The following is a 17,895-nucleotide window of genomic DNA, read 5'->3' on the forward strand; positions in this document are numbered from 1 at the left end:
TCTGGCCCTCTGTGTCCAATCAGACAGGCCCTTGCACTACATAGTTAATGGTAGATCTAAAGGAGATTGTACAATCAGATTATATAGTGTATGGTGAGCTTTACAGAACCCAGGAGACACTTCTCCTGTTTTCAGTAATACAGCTCTATCCACATAGGCTGTTATGTGATGGCTCAGCTCCTGCACACTCTACCAAGTAAACTATCTGTGGCTGTATATTTAGTCAGAACGATATTCACTGATTGTATATGTAGTGCCCTACTCCCAATGACTGGGGCGCTATTCTAAATTTAGAGGGTGTCTGAGCCAATAGTGGGCTCAGACTTTGTTTAATTTCATTAAATTAAATTAGCCTCTGTTCTGGCTATGATTGTGTTTGATAAGATTTCCCACTGTTGCCTGTAGGTGGCGTTACCACCTCAGGTCAATGTTGGAACACAAGCAAACCATGGTGTATTGGGTGACCCTTCTCGGCAGCAGCCCAGTGGGAGTGGTGCCCCGCTGTGCATGCCGGGAAGGAGTACTTAAGGGGCAGACGCCGTTTTTTGGGGTCCTTCACCTCGTGGCCCTCCTGGCACGAGGTATGTGTGCGTGATTCCAGCCTCTGGACCACGTTGGTCCGAGGCTGCATCTCTATCGATTAGGCCCTGCTATGCTGGCTGGGGCCTATGATTCTGAAGGGGATCCCAAGCTGTCCATCCAAGTGAGGGAAGCGCATAACGAAGGAAACCGGGGGAGGACCTGGCCTGGAGGAGACCAAGCAAGGCAAGCTAATGTCTCTGGATAGGCCTGGTGACTTTGTTATACAGGGATCCACAGCTCTACTTGTCTTACAGTTCACCGGATCGGCTTAAAGGCTCTTTACTGTAAGGCTGGAAGTTCGGGATTTAAATCCTGTGGCAGAGGATTCCTGGCTATCCATGATCACTCTCAGACGGTCTGTGGCAGAGACTGTTTTCATACTGGTTTGTACATCAATCCGGCTGCTAGGCCATGTGAGAGGGGTCTATCCGGGTGAGCAATACCCACTTCCCCTTCTCTCTATACTCTCTACTTCCTTCACAAGTTTTATTCAGCAAAAATAAAACCTAATGCCGCGTACACACGACCGTTTTTCATGACGAGAAAAATGCCATTTTTTAAATTGGTCATTAAAAACGATCCTGTGTAGGCTCCAGAGCATTTTTCTCGACGAGAAAAATGGCCATTAAAAATGTAGAACATACTCTATTTTTTCTCGTAGTTTTTCATGTCGTCGTTTTTCTCGTCGTGAAAAATGGTCGTGTGTAGGCTTCAACGACGGGGGAAAAAAAACACGCAAGCTCAGAAGCAAGTTATGAGAAGGAAAATTTGCATAATCAGCCCAAAGGGTGGTGCTAATCGAATGTAACTTCCCCTTTATAGTGCCGTCGTATGTGTTGTACGTTTTGTACGTGTTGTACGTCACCGCGCTTTGCTCTAGCATTTTTTTCTTCACGATCGTGTGTAGGCAAGGCAGGCTTGACAAGAATCACGTCGAGAAAAACTTTGTTTTTTCCCATGACATGAAAAATGGTCGTGTGTACGCGGCTTTACAGTTGAAGGTTTTACATCTTGTGTGGACATTGCAATTTCTATAGACTTTCTTCCCCTGGACAATGAACTTAGAGGTAATGTGCAAAACCCAAACTAAACCAGCAGCTCCTACGGGGGTAGTGCTACATATAGAAGAAACAAACAGCTGGAAGTGGGTAGTAGGTAAGAGGGTAGGTTGTGTAGGGTGTGTGCTGATGAGGTCAACTCCTTCTGGAGTCACATCCCAGGGTCCATACAGGAAGTAATGGAAAAGTTTTTTCACACAGACAGCATAATGGTACATAGGGGAGTTGGAATTTAGAAAAAAAAAACGTATCCTTTAACCTCCCTGGCGGTATGATTCTGTCTGGAATTACGTACGAAAAGCGGTACGATTATTTTGCAAGGAAATTTGGCATTTTATACTGTAGGCCTGTAATTTTTAGGAATAACTCACTTAAATCTGACCAAACAAGAGTCTAGTAGGCATCCCGGGTATGATTTTTTTTAAAAAACAAAATGATAAATTATAATATAATAAATAATTATAAATAATTATAACAAATAATAATATAATTATAATAAAAATTATTCAATAATGTAATCAACTCAAAATCACTGAAATTTGCTCAGTTGCAGAATTGTCGCTGTTATTATTATTATTTTTTTATGACGTATTTCCCCACAAATCGCTATCGCACAATTCTGCAAGTGATTATAATTTATTATCGCTGTTTTCTAGCTGCTCTAAAACCATTTTTGACATAAAGGGACACTTTTGGACAATCTACAGTTTTCAGGCAGAAAGAACAGTAGGACACTGGGCAGACCACTAGGGACAAGGGGGGTGGTGTATCTTTTACATACAGTACTGTAATCTATAAGATTACAGTATACTGTATGTAAAGTGTTTGTTTACTTTTTTGAATTTGGCGCCGTTCTCCGCCCCCGTGCGTCGTAACTGTCGCAGGGAACGGAGATCGGCGGCACACGGGGAGACTGTGAATCGAGCGAGGACGCCGCTCGCTCACACAGCGGGGTGGCATCGCTGGATACAGGGACAAGGTAAGTATCTTGCCTGTGGATCCAGCGAGAAGGTAAGCCGCTGCACACTCTGCACGTCCACCCCGAGCGTGACTCGGGGATACCGATAATAGCATAAAAAATCCACCTCGAGTCACGCTCGGGTTTACCGCCAGGGAGGTTAAAATATACAAGGCTACACACACAGTGTACTAATATCTGTAGAAGTTCTGTAAGCAGTGGCGGCCCGTGCATTAAGGGCGCACATGCGCCGCCCCCTCTGTCATTTCACCCCCTCTATGTATAATGGATCAAACTTTGATTCTGCTTTTTTCATAGGAGTTATATGGCCTTTAACCATAGGCGTGCGCAAGGGGTGTGCCAGGTGTGCCTGGGCACACCCTAATCCTGGAGTTGGCAACCTGTTAATGGTGGGCAGGTGACAGGTAAACTGCAATCCTTCCTTTCCGACCCTCAGAACCTGGACAAGAGAAGTGGCAGGGGGGTGAAATTTAGTGGAACCAATCTGTATTTTCCTCCTGAAGTAGCTAAAAGTAGGCTTCTCCTCCTCTCCCTTTTGTTAACATTCAGGTCCCACAGGTGTAAAATATAGGGGATCGGTACTAATATATGTTACCCCCGCCACCCCTCATTTCCCTGTTCCTCTTCCTTCTGTTTCCCGGGTGCGCCCTTGCTCCCCTTCCTCCCATTGTTTCATGTTGGAGAGTGGGGAAGAGGCCAGTAAATATGTCAAACGCATATGTGTTAGAGCTTTGGGGGGTGCACACCTATGTCTTTAACATTATAGACATTATGGGCCAGATTCACGTAGCGTAACGTAACCGATTTACATTACACCGCCGCAAATTTTCTGTCTAAGTGCCCGATCCACAAAGCACTTACCTGGAAATTTGCGGCGGTGAATCGTAAATCCGTCCGGCGCAAGGCGGGCCAATTCAAATGGGGCGTGTACCATTTAAATTAGGCGCGCTCCCGCGCCGGACGTACTGCGCATGCTCCCGACGCAAATTTCCCGACGTGCTTTGCGCGAAATTACGACGCGCCAACGTTTTGTGAATTGCGACGTGGAAAAAAGACTTGCGCCGGGAAAAATATTTTTTTTTAAAAAAATTCAAAAGCGACGCGGGAAAGACGGGTATACTTTTACATGGTGGAGTAATTTTCCACTTTGTAAAAGGTGCCCTATCTTTGCGACGGCAAACTAACACTCGCGGCGACGTAACGACGGGAAAAAGCTTTGTGGATCGCCGTAACTCCTAATTTACATACCCGACGCTGGTTTACGACGCAAACTCCCCCCAGCGGCGGCCGCGGTACTGCATCCTAAGATCCGACAGTGTAAAACTATTACAACTGTCGGATCTTAGGGATATCTATGCGTAACTGATTCTATGAATCAGTCACATAGATAGAAACAGGGATACGACGGCGTATCAGGAGAAACGCCGTTGTATCCCTTTTGTGAATCTGGCCCTATATCACTGGTCTGTTTTTAATACATCAGAAGCAGCCCCGCTGGCAACCACTGGGTGGCGCATGGATACACACTACAGTTGTACAGAACTGTGAGAAAAGCCCACGCCCAGGCATCCATCCAGCGGCGCAGGCCGCTGACATCTGTTTCCGATATCAGCGCCATTTGCGTTCCACGTTGTTTACGTGGAACTGGCGATGAGATAAAAATCGTGGGTCATTCAGCCTGGAGATCGCGCGGGGGGGATGAATCGAGATTGCGATCGTATCTCGATTAATCGTGCAGCTCTAGTTCATAGTGTAGCGCCCCCTTACTTTCAGTATGGGCACTACGCTAAAGTTAGTGGGGAATGGGAGAGTTATTTTGCTCCCATTCACAGTTTGTCAAATTTGGGCTGCTGTCATTCCAGAAATGTTCTGTAGGTCAGCCTGCGCTCCAGGGGTGTTGTTTCCACCCCTGGGCGATAGGTGGCGCTAGAGGGGTTCTGGCAGAGCCACTTTTTCCCAGCAGCCAATTAAGGGGTTTTCCCCTCACGGAGCATGCTGGCCCCGCGGGTTTCAGGTTCCAGGTGCGGCATCCACCTTTAGGGTGCGCGCATCCAACGGACCCCGGCGATGGCCTTCCAGGCCGGGGTCAAATGCTACGCGGAGCTCTATGTTGCCGAGAGGGGCCCCAGTGACTTACTGGGTCCCCAGATATATTGAGAGGATCCCAGGCTGGATGCCGTTCGATTGGGGGTCGGCTTGAGGAGAACCCGGAGGCAGGTTGTCCAACAGGGCTTGAACAAACCAATCGGGGATCTGGTGACCGGAATGCTGACAGGTATGCTTTGCTGTCATGACCCAAGCTTAAATATACTGGGAGGATTCGCTCAATTCGTTCATCTATCTCATTCAAAGTAATAGGCCTGTGGCAGAGACCCTAGAGCCAGGTCTCTGAGAGAGGCATGTTCCTCCCAGCAATCTAGAGTGACACTTCGGCTGCCAGGCTTGTGGCAGAGGTCTGTCCGGAGGCACTTCACCCACTCTGGCTAGAGTGGCGAAGAACTGCAATTGATACTACTGAGAGCAGGATTGCTCGGTTCATATCCAGGCCTGATACTGCAAAGTTCTCCCTCTTCCTTCATCAACCTTTCTTTCCCATTTGATGTTGATGTTGGCCGTGTTGGCCTGGAAATAAAGCATTGGAAAACCTATATTCACTGTCTGGACATTCGCTCACTACTCTGTTCTCCAACTGCACCCCTAGACAACACTAAGGTAACTTAATACACCAATCCCAACAACAAATCAGCGGCTCCTGCGGGGGTAGCGCTACAATAGCGATTAAGACTTACCTCTTACACACAGAAGAGCAGCGAGGAAGATGATCAGAATTACTAATATTGCTGCTCCAATTACAACATAGAGCGAAGGAACTGTGGATGATCTGAGTTTCTGCCAAATTCCTAAAAACAAAACAGAGATCAGACATTAGAGGAACATAAATCTGATATTTATCATTATTGGTGTAGAAATCAGAGAGACAGAACATAATGGAGTCACAGATGAACACATCATATGGTTCTTTAGAAGAGTTTAAAATGGATGGAGGTCACTGTCCACTGATTGTATGTTACATGGAGAACATCAGACCACACAGCTGCTATGTAAAGGGCCTTAAGCCCTGTACACACGATCGGGATTCCCGGCGGTAAAAAGACCGCTGGGAATCCCGGGGGGAAAACCGAGAACCTGCCAGGGAAACTGCCAGGAAAAAGACAGACGGGAATCGCGGCAGGAAAAAAGAGAACATGTTCTAATTTTTCCTGCCGCGATTCCCGTCAGTAAAACTGCCATGGAACATACACACGACCAGTTTTCCAACGGAACGCAAAAGCTGTCATGGCAGTTTTCCAACGGAAAAACTGGTCGTGTGTACGAGGCACCCAGTGAGCCACAATCTCCCAAGGTCTGCAACCCTCACCCACAAGATTTTCTGCCCCTCCCCCTACCATGTTACTACTGGTTCCCTTCTTATGAGCACAACTGATTGGTTTCTTGTGTTGCTTCTCCCTCTCACAGTCTGAGCTCTCCTGTACAGGTACTGCATTAGGCTGATACCAGGTCATGTTCACATATTTACATTGCTCACATTTAAAAAAAAACATAGGGCCAGATTCTCAAAGGCGTTACGACGGCGCAACACCATTAGCTGGCCCCGGGTATCTATGCGACTGATTCTTAGAATCAGTTGCGCATAGATAACCATTAGATCTGACATGCGTAAGGCTGTTACGCTGTCAGATCTTAAAAGTAATTTTTTTTCCCGCCGCTAGGTGTCGCATCGTCGTTTTCCCCGTCGTCTATGCAAATGAGGTAAGTACGCGAGATTCCCGAACCTACGCGCGTCCGACGCTGAGAATTTACGTTGTTTCCGTAGCGCACGCGACGCGTAAGGTTGCCCCCTGCTATTAGCAGGGGCAACCAATGTTAACTATGGCCGTCGTTCCCGCGTCGAAGTTTAAAAAAATACGTCGTTTGCGTAAGACGTCCGTGAATGGCGCTGGACGCCATTTACGTAAACGTCTAAGCAAATGACGTCGGGGCGACGTCATTTAGCGCAATGCAAGTCGGGTAATTTACCCGACGGAGCATGCGCAGTACGCTCGGCGCGGGAGCGCGCCTAATTTAAATGGTGCCCGCCCCATTTGAATTGGGCGGGCTTGCGCCGAGCGAATTAACGATACACCGCCGCAAGTTTACAGGTAAGTGTTCTGAGAATCAGGATGTAAACCTGTAAACCTGCGGCGGTGTAACGTAAATCACATACGTTACGCTGCCCAGGAGCAACGTTAATGTATGAGAATCTGGGCCATACTTCTTAAACCCAAAATATGTATTATATTGCAGCTTACCAAGTCTTAGATGGCTACATTAGTTTTCTTTTTTTTAAGACTTTTTATTTTATTTTTTTTAGATGATCCCGCCAGTAAGTCTGTTGTTTTTCATCTTGTATGCAGGTTGGGTTTTATGCTGTCCCAGCTGGAAGGGTTCGTGCTAATATGTGTAGCACCCTCCTAGATAGGCGCTAGGATTAGCTAGATTTAGTGCAGGCTCACTGTGTTCTGTGGAGCTGGGTGTGTGGTAAATGTAGCTGGGCTCACTGTAACCAGTGCAGCTGATTGATTAGGTCATTTCAGTTCTCTCAGCTGCTGCCAGTCCGTTTACTCCCTCTGATTTCCAGAGAGTGGTAGAATTCTCCAGAACATAGGTGTGGAGCTATGCAGACTGCAGTATGATTATTTGTGCAGCCTTGGCCAATCCCAGGGGAGCGGGGTCCTGAAGGCTGCTGCAAAGCTGCATAAATACTCTGAGAGACTGGGCTTCTGGGTCTTTTTTTTTGCAGAAGATCAGTTCAGCCTAGAGGGCTGCTGTCCTCCAGGGCAACTCTCCCATGTGCTTGCTTTGATGCTGAAGCTACAGAGCGCTGACGGAGGGGCTGTCAGACTGGCTGAAGATGATCTAGTCTGATATCACTGAAGCTGGATAAGGCAACCAACTGTCCCTGCACATTTGTGAGTACAGACTGCTGTGAGAGATCCTAGAGACTTTGTCTGCTACCGACCCTCTTGTGCTAGAGAGTCTGCTTTGTGTGTCTGTTCCAATCCCTTCACTGGCTTCCACTACCCCACTATGTAACATTTAAAATGCTAACCACAACATAGAACGCCATTCACAACATCACCCCTTCTACATCACCAACCTCATCTGCAGATATCGCCCAAATCGTCCCCTCCGCTCCTCCCAGGACCTCCTGCTCTCTAGCTCCCTTGTTACCCCCTCCCATGCTCGCCTTCAGGACTTCTCCAGAGCCTCTCCCATCCTCTGGAACCCCCTGCCCCGGTATGTCCGATTAGCCCCTACCCTGTCCACCTTTAGGAGATCCCTGAAAACTCATTTTATTCAGGGAAACCTATCCCACACCCAACTAAGAACTGTCCCTGAGCCACCCCCATCAAATCATTCTCTGCAGTTATTACCTTTAGAATGTAAGCTTTATGAGCTGGGCCCTCCTATATTGAATTGTACTGTTAGACCCGGTTCACACTGGGGCAGCACGACTTTGGGGGGCGACTCGGCAAGGCGTCCTGAAGACGATTTCAGAGGCGACTTGCAAAATGACTTTTGTATAGAAGTCAATGCAAGTCGCCCCAAGTCGCCCCCGAAGTCATACAAGAACCTTTTTCTAAGTCGGAGCGACTTGCGTCGCTCCTATTAGAATGGTTCTGGTGAATAGAATGGGGCGTGACTTGTCAGGCGGCTGAGTTGCCTGACGAGTCGTCCCAGTGTGAACCGGCTCTTATTGTGCTGTCCCCCTCTACATTGTAAAACGCTGTGTAAGGGCAGTTACAATATTATTAAAAAATATTTTTTAGGAGAATTTTTTATTTTATTTGGTGAAATATCAGTGGTCTAAACATTGGATATATGCACCACATTGGGTGATTAGGGTGTGCCCAGGCACACCCTGTGCGCACGCCTATGCAAACAGATCATGTTCCCCTGAAACATATTATACAGCACAGTGCTTGTGCTGTGCAATTTGGCCCCCCTGTAACACCTGAAATACCTGGCTGATCCTGCCTGGCTATACGCTCCCCCTATACGCCGACTCCGATATATCAGGGCTGCTGAGCCCTAACACCATTGTCAACGTACATGCCTCCATCATACGCTGCCCTGCTCTCCTGTGCCTCCTCTGTCCTTATCCCCCCTCCATGTCTGTTCCTACCAGTGCCCACCCCCACACCTGCTGCTCTCATACCTGCAGTTTATTCCTCCTATCCTCTCTGTACTATAATAATTGTCCCTGTGTAATGTAAAAAATCTGCCGATCTGTACCTATATAACCACAGCTCCCGGCGCTCAGCTGACTGTCGGCTCTCTCTCTCCCCCTTCTTCCCAGCTGATGTCAGCCCCACCCACTGGAACTGTGAGCCGAGAAAGAAGAGAGCTGACAAGTCAGCTGAGCTTTGGGAGCCAAGCTTATATTAGGTACAATCAGGTAGATTTTTTACAATACACTGGCACACTTATTATGGATATCACTTCTCTTGCTCCAGCCTGTTGCTCAATACTGATATCTCTCTTAGATAACTCCCAGACAAGATATTTCCTCTCTGGATATGGTTCGTGATCATGCAACTGCAAATCCAAGAAACAGTGCTCTCCATTTCACTCATTTATTGCAAATTCCCCTTAAAACATTGCACTTACAAGAGTAAAAAGATTGCTTATCACAGTATTAAAAGACGTCCTCTTGCTCACCACTCTGTTGGCGTCAGTGGTGTATTTAGGTTTTGTGCTGCTCTAGGCCTGACTAATTTTGTGGAACCCCTAATTGAAATATGACCCGCCCCTTCCTATCAAGGTCACACCCCTTCCTGTTTAAGACCTGCCCTGAAATTTTCCAGTGGGAACACGTGTTCTGAGGGCTTTGGTGGGGGAGGGATTACCTTAATCTGCAGAGATTTCCTCTCACTTCCTGTTTGGCTATGGGGCAGGAAATGAATGGATGGCAATCAACAGAAATACAATTAAGATTCGTTAATATGTACAACTGACACAAGCAAAGGATTGCAGGAGAGTCCTATTACCTACCTGTCAGGTATATGTGACCATGTCTGTGTCACTTGTGTCTGCGCCACCCCTATCATACCGGCAGCAGTGCGGCAGCTTTATGGGGGCGCAAGACCGATTTGTCTTGCGGCCCAGTCCACCTCATAAGTCTGGTACAGCACTAAAAGTGTAGCACAAGCTGGTGGTAACTCTTTTCATGCTGCCCCCCTGCAAAGTGCTGCCCTAGGCCTGGGCCTTGTTGGCCTAGGCCAGCGGTGCCCAACCTTTTGAAGCGTGAGGGCCACTTAAGCGACTTGGTAACTGGTCCCGGGCCACAATCAGCAGAGGGGGCGAATGGCAGGTCCATGTCCGAATTGGAGGTAGGACACAAGTCAGTTTACATCTGTAATGCCTCGTACACACGACCATTTTTCTCGTCAGGAAAAAAAACAAAGTTTTTCCAAACGTAATTCCTCTCCAGCCTGACTTGCATACACACGTTCATGCAAAAAAACGTCCGACCAAACAAGTACAATGAGACTATAAAGGGGAAGTTCCTTTCAAATGGAGCCACCCTTTGGCCTGCTTTTGGGACTGCATACTTGATTCTGAGCATGCACTTTTTTTTTCCCCTCGGAAAAGCATACACACGACTGTTTTTCGCGACGAGAAAAAGACTGATGGGAAACACGACAAGAAAAAAGAGCTGATTTCAATTTTTTTTGCGGGCAGTTTCGTCGAGAAAACTGCTAGGGAGCATACACACGACTGGTTTTCACGACCAATATAAAAAATGGTAGTTTTCTCATCGTGAAAACCGATCGTGTGTACAAGGCATTACTCCTTGGAGGTGAATGGAGGGTCCAATTGGGTCAGACTGACCGTGTGAAAGGGGCCCATGGCTGCTTTCACACTGATGCGCTGCGGTTTACCCGCACCACGGGTGCAACACAGTGTACCTTTGGCTTTTCTGCACTTTGCAGTAGACTTCTATTATATTCTGCAGGGTTGGTGCACTTTCAGAAAGCTCAAAGTTTTCCTATACAGAATACATCAAGAAACTTGGTGGCAGAGCTTTTTTGCAGTGGAAAACGGTCGCGTGTATGTTTTTCATCGAGAAAACTGTTGTGGAACTCGATGAGAAAAAAAAAATATATATATATTTATTTATTTCACATGAAATACTGGTGCTGGTCTCGGTACTGGCCTGGCTGGTCTCAGTGCTGAACTGATATATATATATATATATATATAATCAGTTCAGCACTGAGACCAGCCAGGCCAGCACCGAGTACCCTGAGGCCAGCCAGGCCAGTACCGAGACCAGCACCAGTATTTCTTGTGAAATATATATGTGTGTATATATATATATATATATATATATATATATATATATATATATATATATATATATATATATATATATATATATATATATATTTTATAGCAGGGTACAAAAAGGACTTTTTTTTAACAGCTCACTGCACACACAGTATCAAGGTATCAGTTCCAGGTCAGAGTTTTTATTTTTTTACTCCTAATTATTCTGATGCCACTGAGCATGAAAGACTATGCTTTTGTTAAGACCCATTCATTGTACAGCCATAGTTGCCAACGTGTTAAGCCTGGTACACATAATGAGAATATTGGACAAATAATCGTCCTTTTTTTGCATGCTAGTCTGCATATCGAAAATGAAGGTTACTAAAGTTACAAAAAATAAATAAATTGGAAGTGATGTAATGTAAAAACTATACAATCTGGTATCGGATAATTTTGGACAAAAAACGATTGTGATCGGCTTTTGAAAGCTCTGTACTAATGATCAGATTATCATACGATCGCTTAGAAATCTGTGTTTTTCATCCAATTTTCTGATCGTGTGTACTATGCTTTATGCCGCGTACAGACGGTCGTTTTTTGCGATGAAAAAAAAACGACGTTTGATGTGATGAAAAAAACGACGTTTTTGAAACTTCATTTTCAAAAACGATGTAGCATACAGACCATCGTTTTTTGCAAAATCTCTAGCAATGCGCGCTGACGTCCATCACGTACGACGGGACTATAAAGGGTAATTTGCATGCGGAAGACGCCCTCTTTTGCTGATATCGTGTTGCTGCGTGTTAGTAAAAGTTTGGTGAGAGACGATTCGTGCTTTTCAGTGGTTGTGCTTAAAATTTCGTTTTCTGTCGTACAGTTTGTGTATTTGTAGTCGGATCTGTGATACAGTGCTTGTATTTAGGACGTATTTGTTTTGCAAGTGCGTTCTTGTGTGCACGTTGCTGTTTTGCAGGTCGTTCTTCAGAGGCCTTTCTGTACTTCAGGGCAGAATTTTTAGTCCGATCTGATTTGACGACCGTTTTCTAGCCATGTTGCGGGTACGTTCTCGTCGCCGAGATCGTGCTGTGCATGTTGTTATGATGTGTGCTGCATCCCGGCTCCGGTCCTTGAGGAGGAGGAGAAGGACTTTGTGGGCCAAGAACTGGTTTCTTTGCAGGGACCAGTTCTCTCATATGCCTCTGCTGCGGGAGATCCAAGAAAATAACCCTGATGATTTCAGGAATTTTCTTCGGATGTCTGACCCCGTATTCCAGCAGCTTTTGGCTTCGGTGTCGCCATATATCACCAGGCAGGACACCAATATGCGGGAAGCCATAACTGCTGAGCAGCGGCTAGTTGCTACGTTGCGATACCTTGCAACAGGGAGAAGTCTGCAGGACTTGAAGTTCTCGACGGGCATCTCCCCCCAGTCTCTGGGCGTCATAATCCCGGAGACGTGTTCTGCCATAATCCAGGTTTTGCAGGAGGACTATATTAAGGTAAGTTCTGTCCTTTAAATGCATAGACTATGTTTCTTCTTTTGTTTTTTAAACAGTCCCTAATTAACCTTTTTTTAATAATATGCTGGTAATGTTACCTTTGTCTCCATGCATGTATATTTTTTTTTTTTTTGGGTCCTACATGCATTTTTTATCTAGCCCACATGTCCATTTTGGGTTATTTTGTTAGTGGCAAACCCACCTAGCTTAGTCCCTATATCCCCCTTGATTTTTTTTCTCCATTGTAGTGCACGACCAACCCCCCCCCCCCCCCAATGTTATTTTTGTAACTGTCTATTTGTATTAATTTGATGTTAAACCATCATTTTTTGGAGGTCACAAACTGATCTTGGGGGGGGGCCCCCATCACACTTTTATGTTAATTTTTCTTACCATGAGAGGGTGTGATTAATCTGCTTAGTGATCCCTTAATATTGTTGTTTTTACAATAATACCTGAACTAATATTTTTTATTTTTAGGATCCAATAATCTTTGCTGATATTCTGTTAGTAATGTACTATCTTAAAAAAAAAATTCTGCTTTATTTACAGTTCCCCACAACACCACAGGAATGGCAGACTGTGGCAGCGGACTTCTCTCAGCGATGGAATTTTCCAAACTGTGGAGGAGCTATTGATGGCAAGCACGTCCGCATCGTGCCACCACCCCATTCTGGATCCCATTATTTCAACTACAAAGGGTTCCACAGTGTCGTACTGATGGCGGTGGTGTCTGCCAATTATGACTTTCTCTATGTTGATGTGGGGAAAAATGGGCGGATGTCAGACGGCGGGGTCTTTGCCGAGACCGAGTTTGCCCAACGGCTTCAGGCGGAGGACCTTGCATTGCCACGTGCGGAGGATAATGAAGAGGGGCTGCCCTTTGTTTTTATTGGTGATGAGGCATTTGCCTTGGGTCCCCACCTCATGAGGCCATTTCCCCAACGTGCCCTCACCCATGAGAGGAGGGTCTTTAATTATAGGCTGGCCAGAGCCCGAAGAGTGGTGGAAAATGCGTTTGGCATTATGGTCAGTCGATTTCGCTTGTTTTTAACCGCCATAAACATGGCAGAATATAAGTGGAACAATATTATTTTATGTTGTTGTATATTACATAACTTTCTACGAAGACATTCTTCAAATTATTTGACATTATTGCCTGATGAGGGAGTTGATGTCCCAGAGGCGGCCCATGAGGCAGGCCATCCAGGCTTGGCCCCCCGAAACGCACGTGCAGTGCGCCAGGCATATGTTGACTATTTTATGGGTAGGGGGGCCATTCCAATGCCTGATCTTTGGTGAATGAACATAATAAATATTTTATGCAAGAAACATTGTATTTTTTGTTCTTATTGTTTTGAATGTTTGTGTATTTTCTTTGTCTCCTAGGTTATCATAGTTGCATGTGTTTTGGATGGACTAAATATCCTTCCTCGTTCTATGTTCCCAGCCTAAATTTCACTTTTTTTTAGGTTTAATGTCATCATTGATCTAAAATAACAAGCCACAAATATATTGATCTGCATAATTTTTATTTTACATATTTTGTGAAACCAAATTTTCAGTCTCACATGTGTTTTTTGGTTGGTCGAACAAGTAAAATCACATATTATTTTTTTTTTTTTTTTTTTTATTTTTTTGATCAGTAAACATAGAAAATCTTTTTTTTCATTTTTTTGTATTTTTTTGATCAATCAACATATATAAAATCTTTTTTTTTCATTTTTTTGTATTTTTTTGATCAATCAACATATATAAAATCTTTTTTTTCATTTTTTTGTATTTTTTTGATCAATCAACATATATAAAATCTTTTTTTTTCATTTTTTTTTTTTTTTTTTTTGATCAATCAACATATATAAAATCTTTTTTTTCATTTTTTTTTTTTTTTTGATCAATCAACATATATAAAATCTTTTTTTTCATTTTTTTTTTTTTTTTTGATCAATCAACATATATAAAATCTTTTTTTTCATTTTTTTTTTTTTTTTTGATCAATCAACATATATAAAATCTTTTTTTTCATTTTTTTGTATTTTTTTGATCAATCAACATATATAAAATCTTTTTTTTCATTTTTTTGTATTTTTTTGATCAATCAACATATATAAAATCTTTTTTTTCATTTTTTTGTATTTTTTTGATCAATCAACATATATAAAATCTTTTTTTTCATTTTTTTGTATTTTTTTGATCAATCAACATATATAAAATCTTTTTTTTCATTTTTTTTTTTTTTTTGATCAATCAACATATATAAAATCTTTTTTTTTATTTTTTTGTATTTTTTTGTAATTCAAGAATGAGATGAAATAATTTTTTATTTTTTTTTTTGGTTTTTTTCACACCCTACCCAAAACATCCAGTAAATTTTTCAACTGGACCTCAACACTTTTTGCATTTTTGATTATTTTCCGGGCTGCTATCTGTAGTTCTTCATTTTTTTCCCGGCAGGACCAAATTTCGGCAATGAGGAGCTGGGCAGTGTCCCTGTCAATTGAGGAGCCAGCACGAGTTGCTCCTGAAATGTGCAAGCAAACCATGTATTACAAATATGTTTCTCCTACATCTACATTACCTGGGTATCTTTTGAATATGATACTTTACCAGATGTGGTGGCAGGTTCACATTCATCAAGATCCCTCGGGGGTGTGGCTTGTGAACTTGCGTCCTGCCTTGATGCTTCCTTTCGCCCTACGAGATTGAAGAAAGGGAAAACACAATGGAAAAATTTTAGATGAAACTTTAGCTCACAATTTTCAAACAAATAAATCCCTATGTGTATAAATCCTCTGCTGAGTACACTGTCCTTTTTGTGCATATTTTATATCGAAATTATTAAGATCTAATTAGGTAAACATGTACATAAATGTTTACAAATTGATGTCACATTAAACCCAATAAATTTATTGTAACTGGAATATTTGGGAACACAGGAAATGGTCGTATGAGTCGTCGTTCGTTATAACATAAATCAGACAAATACGTTTTTATTTGTGGCTGATACAGTGATTGCACTACAATTTGTCCATGTGAAATAGGCATGTTGCAAATTATCGGGAATCTCGTCGTTTTATATTAGTTAAATTAACGAATGAACGACAACACATACGACAATTTTTAGTGCCCACACAAATACATTTCAACCTGAATGGAAAAGCACATGGCACAAAGAACAAACACCTAAAATTAGGGAACATAAAATTCACTTACTTTTTGCTCGAATCAATCTTTTTATTGCCCGAAGTTGCTCTGGCTCTCTTTTTTTCAGGTCTGACCACCTCTTTCTTATTTGTTCTCTTGACCTGCGTTCACCAAATTTCAGCCGGAGCCTTCTGATTACTTTATCAGTAATGTCCGCCTTAACCTTATTGGGGTGCAGGTAAGGCCCGTGCTTCCCATCATAATCTTCATTAGTGAAGATGGTGACCATCTCTACCATCTCCTGGAATGCCATGTTTTTGGCCTTGTACCTCCGCCTGGATCTTCCTGTTGCCTGGGCCTGGCCTACCTCATGTCTTGAGCCTGACATTTTTTGCTGCTTGTCTTCCAACACCATAAATCACACCCACAAAAAAAGAACGAGAAAGGGGCGTGTAAAGGACGAGACGGAACGTCAGGGGCGGGGTATCGTGCGTTGCGTCACACGTGCGCAGTGTTTAAAGGGATCCGACGTCATTGAAAGCGACGTATACAGTCTGAAGAAAAAGGCGGAAGTAAACGATCGTGAAATACGACGGTACGTAACTCTATTTTTGACATTTCTATTACTGAAGAGTGGATCAGTTTGTGGGCTAGATGATATGGTGTAAAACAGGGAAATGCAATTCTCGGACCTCCAGCTGGTGCGGAACTACAAGTCCCATGATGCATAGTGAAACTCTGACAGCCACAAGCATGACACCCAGAGACAGAGGCATGATGGGACTTGTAGTTTTGCAACAGCTGTAGGTCCACTAATTGCAGATCCCTGGGGTAAAAGCTTGTTGTAGTAGTAGTGGCTTTACTGACACTTTGTTTTTTATTTAATTTTTACATACAGAAATTATGGACCCCTTCAAGGAGCCAGAATTTTTCACGGAGTTTATACAACGCTGGAAAGAACTTCCTGTGCTCTGGCAAACAAAAAGCAAAATCAACAAAAACAAAGATGCCAGGAAGCAAGCACTGGAGACCCTGCTTGCATTTGTTAGCCCAAGGCTCCCACACGCAACTACTGACACGGTCAAAAACAAAATTAATTCGATTAGGGGCACCTACAGGACCCAACGGTCACAAGTCCTGGCCTCTATGAGATCTGGAGCTGCAGCTGACAGCATCTACAAACCCAACCTGTGGTACTATGGTCAGATGCAGTTCATTGATGACCAGCTCGAAACACGGGCATCCGTGTCTACCCTTCCCCCAAGGAATCAGTCCAGTCTTCCCGGCAGCCAAGAGCAGGCTACATCTGATGAAGATCTAGACTTCATGGAGGACACAGATTGTGACCCATCGAGCCAGGTATTGCATTTTAATACTAATTAATGAAATGCAAAGTATAATAATGATTAGAAATGTAGGTTAGAAGTGGTGTAAAATTTAGCTGAGTTGTCAAAACATTGGTAAAATAGCAATAGCCAATACGGCCAAAACAGAATGGGGACAAGATACATAAATGCAGAGGTCATAATGATTGTGGGTAATTTTATGTTACGCCATTAGGGGGGTAAACGCTAGACACCTGGAAGGGGTCACAGATATCTAACAAACTTTGTGTTCATTAACATTTTTTCTACTTTTTTTTAACTAAACAGACATTCCTAGCTTTGAGAAACGCACCCTACTTAGCAGGTTCAGTCAGCATCAACCCCCCCCCCCACACAACTCCAGGGGGCAAATATCTGAAGCTGGGTAAGGGGCAACATAATTAGGGATGGCGGGCCTCATTTAAATCTATTTCCGCATTCACTTCGCATATGTCATGATTTGTAAAATGTGTGTGATTAATGAAGCCAAAAAATTAAATAATATCCTTTTTTTTGTAGACACACACAGAGCAAAGCCAGGAGGAGGCAGGCCCCACAGGGAGCCAGGGTGAGGCAGAGGCCACTCGGAGCCAGGAGGTGGCAGGCCCAACAAGGAGACAGGGTGAGGCAGAGGCCACTCGGAGCCAGGAGGTGGCAGGCCCCAGTGGGATACAGGAGTCACGCAGGCGGGATTGCATCTCCCAGATCCCTCCTTTTCGCGCTCCAGGAAAAAGAACAAGGAGACTGATGCAAATGGAGGAGGAGACCCAGGCCATTCTCCGTCAAGCAGCTGCGGCCATCAGAGAACAACCATCTGAGGAAGAGGGATTGGCAGCGCTCATCGCAGCCAAGCTACAAAATCTAGAGCGGGCCCAGCGTGTGCGCTGCGAATA

The 17,895-nt window shown here is 44.1% G+C and overlaps 1 protein-coding gene across 1 annotated transcript in view; it reads right to left on the reverse strand.

The window, feature by feature from the left end:
• Window positions 1-17,895, reverse strand: part of LOC120946680 (C-type lectin domain family 2 member F-like) — a 48,208-nt gene that overhangs the window by 20,734 nt on the left and 9,579 nt on the right. Inside the window, exon 2 of the mRNA XM_040361304.1 lies at window positions 5,409-5,519. Within this exon, the coding sequence (XP_040217238.1) occupies window positions 5,409-5,519 (111 nt within the window). The remainder of the gene's footprint in view (window positions 1-5,408; window positions 5,520-17,895) is intronic.

This window comes from Rana temporaria, chromosome 8, assembly GCF_905171775.1.
Source record: "Rana temporaria chromosome 8, aRanTem1.1, whole genome shotgun sequence".
Lineage (NCBI taxonomy): Eukaryota > Metazoa > Chordata > Amphibia > Anura > Ranidae > Rana > Rana temporaria.